This window comes from Myxocyprinus asiaticus, chromosome 5, assembly GCF_019703515.2.
Source record: "Myxocyprinus asiaticus isolate MX2 ecotype Aquarium Trade chromosome 5, UBuf_Myxa_2, whole genome shotgun sequence".
Lineage (NCBI taxonomy): Eukaryota > Metazoa > Chordata > Actinopteri > Cypriniformes > Catostomidae > Myxocyprinus > Myxocyprinus asiaticus.
In genome coordinates, this window is record NC_059348.1 from 3,926,273 (window position 1) to 3,933,806 (window position 7,534).

General features: G+C 38.6%; 1 protein-coding gene across 2 annotated transcripts in view; it reads right to left on the reverse strand.

The window, feature by feature from the left end:
• Nucleotides 1-1,411, reverse strand: part of cacna1eb (calcium channel, voltage-dependent, R type, alpha 1E subunit b) — a 157,535-nt gene extending 156,124 nt beyond the window's left edge. Inside the window, exons 1-2 of one of the 2 annotated variants that reach the window (XM_051697453.1) lie at nt 1,284-1,411; nt 741-1,193 (exon numbers count right to left, since the gene is read on the reverse strand). In XM_051697453.1, the coding sequence (XP_051553413.1) occupies nt 741-949 (209 nt within the window). In that variant the 5' untranslated portion in view covers nt 950-1,193; nt 1,284-1,411. Of the gene's footprint in view, nt 1-740 lie in introns of both variants that reach the window. The other variant, XM_051697452.1, reaches the window with a different exon arrangement.
• Nucleotides 1,412-7,534: the final 6,123 nt, after the last annotated feature.

Genomic DNA, 7,534 nt, shown 5'->3' on the forward strand with positions numbered 1-7,534 from the left:
AAACGATGGTACTGTACTGTAAAATATACCATAAAAACAAGTTTTAAACTGTAAAATGTACATGTTGTTCTGTAAAGTTGTTTATATTTTTACTGTATTTTTTACTGATTATTCTGACAACACAGCTCTCAGGTTTTTTTTTCTTTTTTTTTTTTTTTTTTTGGGTGGGGGGGGTGGACAACCAGCAAATTAGACTAGCACCAAACCAACCATCCACCAAACAAGACCAGCATGAAAATTCACATTGGTCTGAGCTGGTCTTTTTAAGAAGGGCAAGGTATAGTTTTAATGTTAATGTAACTCTATATTCATTAACTAGGACTCTCAGAGACTATACAGTTCTTTGACAAACTATGGCAACAACTATTACACTGTTACACCTCAGAACAATTGTCTTGTATGAATTCTTGCAAATCTTACTGACTATCACCAGTTAGTGCTGACTGACCTTCATCAGAGGGAGATGAAAAAAAAAATCTGTCCTATAAAAAATAAACAATGAATGTGCATTTTATATGTACCTTTGTAATGAATCTTTGTGTTGGATTCCTTGCCAGCAGATGAAGAAATATTGTTCGAACTTTTTCAGCTTTACTAATGTGCATCTGATGTGTCTGAAATTATTCAGCTAAAAAACTGACAACAATAGCACAGGCAACTCATAATCAAAAAGATCACAAGCATCAAACCATCTTAATAATTGCATATCATTCTAAGAGTGCAAGCTTGTTAAAGGATATGGCCACTCAATGATCCTTTTTGCATATTTTCTTATGATGTTATTCTCAGCGAAGATAAAGAGAGACCTGTTGACGGTGAGACAGTTGTGTTTGGCTGGGATGGGATTGTACAGAGCCATGGTCCGAGCCCGTTTTATCTCCCCCGTGGACTCACTCTCTCCCTTAGCCTCAACGCTCACCTGCTTAGGCATGTCTTCAGTTTGAGCCATGTCTCAAGAGGTGCAGGAAACAATCCCAGCTTTCAAATGAGATGATCCCAGTTTTACTCCATTCTTCTAGGCAAAAATCGGAGAGAATTTTGCCAGCGGTTCTGCTCCAGTTCTGTTGTTGCCCTCATAAAAGAAAGTTTTTTTGTAAAAAAAAAATGTAAAAAAAAAATTACAAAATCAAGTTCTGTTTTTCGGTAGGTTGTATTGCTTTTTCAAAGCATTTTGTCCTTTTCTCAGATGTGTTCTGTTGGTAAAGAAAAACTGTCATGTCTGTGCTTATGAAGATTATGAAATTCTCCTAAGATTTCAAACAATGACACTTTTAAATCCTTACCAAATCTTCTCAGGTTATAAAATGTGAAATTCAGGAAATATCCAACCCATTTTTCTCAATGCCAGTCAAATGGTTGCTGTTCAAATTAACAATGTGGTGCAGTACAGTTTGTAATACCTGTTACTGTGATCTATAACTGAATGTGGTCCTTTAGCATTGCATATTGCACATCATCTCTCGCACTTACCCGCCCCCATTTCTAAATCTCTCCTCTCTCTCTCTCTCTCTCTCTCTCTGCCCCAGTGCTCCCCCTCCCACACACACACACACACACATACACACACTCTGGGAAACGAGGACATAGGAAAATTGGTTACCATGGAAATGTTTTTTTTACATTTTTTCATGTGAAAGACCTACGAGAGTGCCTTATCATTTAGTTTGTCAGATGATCAGATTTGTAGCACAGAGACTAAGTATCTATAGTCAATGAGTGCAAATCTCAACAATGAATTAAACCTCTGGCTCTTTCATTACAATAATTCAAGGGAGGGATGTCGCTTTCACAGTAATTTACTTTAAAGCACTGTGTGAAGCACTGTAAAAAAACTAAAAATAATAATAAATATGGATGACATACTGAATGGGTAAAAAAAAAAAAAAAAAAAAAACCCTAGGTGTGACGACCTTTAGAACAAAATCAGGCAAAAAAGAAGGTGTTTTTGAGTTTGTTCTGGTGGTTCGAAATAGCTTGCCAGCACAAACATTCATGAAAACTTCATACTGGCAGTTAAACATATTGTAACACTATAGAATACTTATTCATGCTTAGTAGGCAACTATGCAATAGTTCTGAGTAAGGAGTAGTTCTACATTAACAGTTTCATCCTATTAACTAATATATTAACACAATTAACTAATCAGTAAGTAATAGCAAACTGATGACTGTTGTAGTTGACTGTTGGCTTACTAATAATAACAGAACTGCCTCATTGAGAACTATAAACTATGGCTACTTTAAAATAACTATTAAAAATTACTCATTACAACATTAACTACCATTAACTGATTATATTTTTATTGTCAAGATGAAAATGCAACTTCAGAGATGCAAATGCGCCATGTGTTCTTTAAACAGAAATCAGATAATGAACATTAAATCACACTAAATCAATAGTCTGCAGTGCCTGGTAGAGTATCATGACTTGCCTTGTACTGTATTTGTCCAACCTACGTACTATTTGGGGTATCTTTTTTAATTGTTACAAAATAATAACTTGTGCATGTTACATAATACATAATATGTTATTCTGAATAATTACTTAGAATAGTAAAGTGAAAATCTTGGTAAACCCTTAGTAATGAGTCAAGTGTTACCACATCTTTCTGAAGGAATTACTCATCCCAACTCCATATACTGTTAGCCTCTGAAAGCAAACTTTTTCAGCTTTTGGACAAACCCATTGATTCTCTGTGAGAAAATGCACAGTAAATATACAGTAGAAATGCATTTACTAATGTTAATGAATAGAACTGTATTGTATGGTGAAAAATGTATATTAAAATGAAGCAAAATGACCTACAGATGTGTTAATATTAAAAGTTTTTCAAAATAACTTTTGAGGGAATAATGTCCCAAAATATAATAGGGTTCAAAACAGTGTTACTATGAATGCAAACTTTAATACAGTGAAAAAGACACTCTATTAGCATAACATAAATATATATAAATAAATAAATAAAAATTTCCAACATTCTTTTGAATGTCCATGTACTAAAATAAAATATTTGATGCCATGAGTGTACCTTTATTTACTATTACTATTATTTGGAATGACCATGGAAAATGAAGCAATGTGATAACAATTTTACCTGGTCACAAAAAGTAGTCTGTTAATTTACCTGATGAACTTTCACCTTTTGCTGACCCTTTATGCTTCGCAGAGCTAATGTGTGCTTCTAAATCACTTGCACCTTTATTAGCAACTGACACATAAGTGCCAGCTTTACATGTCATACAATCTGCTTCCCACGGATCTCGACCTGGACGAAAGCATGGGAATTTCTTGTGCAAATCTTCTGTAAATTTGCACTTTCGTTTGGAAAATATTTCCACTCAGCTGTCATTTGCTGCTACTGTCAAGCTGTTTGATGCCGAACACAACAGCGCTTCGCGCATTCGCGGAGAGATTGACAGGCAGGAATTTGGCCAATAGTTGCTGCAAGCCTCTTATAATTGATCAATTGGTGTGTGAGAAGGCGGGACTTACAAAGAGGAGTTAAAGCAATGCAAATATGTGCGCACACACAATGAAGTATTAGACCAGATGCACATCATAATGCAACTAAAGCCAAATCCCGGACATTTTCGCAAATTTAGGAATCCCGGCCGGATGCTTTTTTAAGGTCCGAAAAAGAGGACATGTCCGGGAAAAAGAGGGCGTATGGTCACCCTAGAGGCGGTAGCTTTGCTAGTTTTTAAATCAAGTAGCTTTTCAGTAGCTAAGCAATATCTTTGACTAGGTAGCGGCGTAGCGTTGAGAAAAGCTACACCGCTACATCATGCCTTGTACTTGGTGTTTACTATCACCAGTTTTGAATCAAAACAAAAGATGTCTGATCACAAATGAATCACTCATCCGAGTCAGATCTTTCAAATGAATTGGTCACACATGATAGGAAAGCAGTCTGAATCGGTTAGCTATTCAATCCGAATGCCTCAGAAAGCTCATCATTTGAATCATTTGTGCGTGCTCTCACTAGCCAGTAAGCTCATGGAGTAATTTATAATACAGTACCAGTGGATCTACAATCAATGGAAACGAAACCTGCAAATGCGTCTGTAAGAAGTTCGGTTCTCTTGGGCAATGGAGGAGTCAGGAGGCAACAAAGCAGTGCAGGCAAGGCTTTTATTTTTTCTGCCTGAGGTTCTGGGGTGACTTAATGCAGTCTATTCACATAGATTCAAACACTTAATCAGATAACAAAATAAACTTTTTTTAAACACTCAGTTAGATAACAAATACACTCAGCAAGTGTCAAGTTCGTGCTCTCAGGGCTCTCTCTCTGTTGAACTGGAGAGCTGGTGCGGATTTAAGACAGATGTAACAACCCCCTGCCCCCCATTTCTGGAGAGGAAGTCAGCCACAGCCATCTGCGCTCCTGGTCTCCACCACATGAAAGATACCGATGTGTGGATCACCCATTGGTACCTGGCACTTCAGCTGTTCAAATGTGAGGTGATCCACACATTGGTATCTTTCATGTGGTGGAGCCACTGAAATGGGGCGTGATCTGAACAGAGGGTGAAGGGAGGCTGTTGACAATCAATTACTCTCACTTGGTCAGTCGCGTGCTTGAGACACTCATCACGTAACTGCTCTAGACGGGAACTCTCTCCCCTGCGTCATCATGACGTGGAGCAGACGTAGATGGCAATGGCACCACATCTCCAGCCATAGCATCGCACATCACACACCAATACAACATTTTACAGGGCCCATCCACACATATTTCCCTTAATAGATTCTTAAAATGTAAATTTGTTCCCAAAATCTCTGGATGGGTGAGGTGGAAATTAACCACAGCCTCTACTATATACTGTTTCCCCCAGAATAGTACCTCCTTTTTTATTTTTTTTTTATTTTCTCCCTTTATCTCCCCAATTTGGAATGCCCAATTCCCCATGCTCTCTAGGTCCTTGTGGTGGCATAGTGACTCACCTCAATCTGGATGGCAGATGACAAATCTCATTTGCCTCTGCATTTGAGACCATCAACCTATGCAACTTATCACATGGCTTGTTGAGCACGTTACCACAGAAACATAGCACATGTGGAGGCTTCATGCTGTCCTCCATGGCATCCACACACAACTCACCACGCACTGCGCCAAGAGCGAACCACATTATAGTGAACACGAGGAGGTTACCCAATTTGACTCTACCCTCCCTAGCAACCGGGCCAATTTGGTTTCTTAGGAGACCTGGCTGGAGTCACTCAGCATGCCCTGGATTTGAACTCACGACTGCAGGTGTGGTAGTCAGCATCTTTACTCACTGAGCTACCTAGGCTCAGTCATTCTACAATCACCATATTTCTGACCAACCAATCCAACCGATCAACCATTTACTTAATGTAGACCAAATGGTCAATCAGTGCCATATATGGGATATCTTGAAGTCTCATTTAAGTTCCCTAAAGATTTCCTTGAGTCATAACCTGAAATATCCACACTTCGAGCAGTGAGGTACCCTTGTTAATTGGCACTAACACACTAGATGCTGTGTATGTGCAGTGCAACCAACTTCGAAGTAGCTCTTCTCACTATGGCTACAGTCAAGTCTGGCGAATACTCGATAGAAGAAACAAACAAGCCACCAGTGATAGACTTGGTTTAGTGTAACTTAAGGGTCAGACTAAATAAATTCTTCCTGCTGATCAAAAGACTCTACATGAAGGATGCATCTTTCATGCCAGTTCAATTGGTGATGAGACATGGGCTTTATTAGAGCAACCATCGGAGTCTGTTCTGCCTGGTGGAGTGTTTGTGGACAACTGCCTGATTACTCAACCAAAGACTAGTCAATTTAAAGTGCCAGTCTCTCTAAGGAATGAAACCGATCATGATATTACACTTCCTATAAATTGTGTCTTAGCTGAACTTAACTGATTCGAAACAACTTGTGAACAGTTGACATCTGAATGCTGCTCCACTAAGCAAGTGAGAGCTCAGAATGCTAAGTTCCAGTTGATTTTGTACAGTCTCCATTACCTGAGGAGTCGAAGAGATACATTACGCAGAAGTTGAATTATTTCTCTTATGTTTTTTCCCATCATGATCTTGACTGTGGTCATGTAACTAAGATAAAGCATCATATCAAGTTAAAAGATGAGACACCTTTCAAACAGCGAGCATGGCCAATTTACTCACGAGATTCATAGTTCGTAAGAAGAATGGTGATGTACATGTATATGTATATGTCTATGTGTAGACTACAGAAAATTTAATACCAAACCTGGAGTAGTCGTTTTCTAAACTTTCAGGCTTGCAGTGGTTCTCTGTAATGGATTTAAAATCTTGTTATTACCAAGTTGGGAAGGAATAAGAAGACAAGCCTAAGACTGCATTTGTATGCTCCTTAGGTTTCCTGGAATTTGTCCACTCTGATAAGTTGAAGGAGCATGAGACAAGACTTCTTCATGTGCTTGACCGTCTCAGAGAGTATGGACTGAAGTTCTCAATTGACAAATGTAAGTTTTTCCAGATCTCTGTTCATTATTTTGGTCATGTTGTGTCTAGAGGAGTCAAAACTGACCAAAAAAAAAAATCAAAGCTTTAAATACCTGGCCAAGACCTTAAAATAAATCATTCCTCTGATTTTCCGGGTATTACCTGTATTCCCTGTTTTATTACCTGTATTACCTGTATTGTGGGAACTCAACTGAACTGTGTACTCTTGATAAAGGACAGAGATCAAACTGCATTGAACAAGACAAGCAATCAAACAAGAAACAAGAGAGCTCATCTGATGAAAAGCACAGTGACTGTTCTGTGCATAGGTCTGAGAGATCTCATAGACACCCTGGGTTATTACATTATCCAGAGTTGGGGAAACCCCTAATTTCGTTTGCACAGACATTATTGGAAGGGTTTTATAGAGCAGTCATAGACAAAGATATGACTTTGAGAAATGCTGTGTCAACCTTATACTATGATGTTTAAATAACATGAAGGGACTCATACCAGTTTAATGGGGGAGGGTGTAACCCCTCTGAAAATGTGTGATTCGCATAGCTTTTCTATAGACCAGGGGTATTCAATTAAAGATTCAAGAGGTCCAGTCTCTAGATTTCCTTCCCAGCAAAGGTCCAGATAATAATATGTAGCTTACATGGTGTCATATGGCTATGAAATTATATGATATATGATATAACTTGCTACTTTGGCAGCAATAGTACTTTAAAAAAAAAAAGAAAGAAAAAAAGAAATAAATAAATAAACAAATCGAAAACAGCCAAAATAGTCTCTTCAAAACTGGGCAGTGTGGCGGGGTGAACAAGAGACAGACACAGCGGGTGTGGCATCAAGCCTCGGAAAGGCATTTATTGAAAATAATAATAAACATAAAATATTCATAAAAAGGGGAATAAAGTAACCAGGGGGAGTAAGTGTCCACAATAAAGGGGAATCTGGCATCCTTGCAGAGAAATGGGGCTCTGTGAATTTCAGGGGAGTGTCCATGGAATGGCCCAGGCGTGAGCGGGTTCCGACGGCCACACGCGCTCCCCTCCTGTAAAAGTCTGGATGGA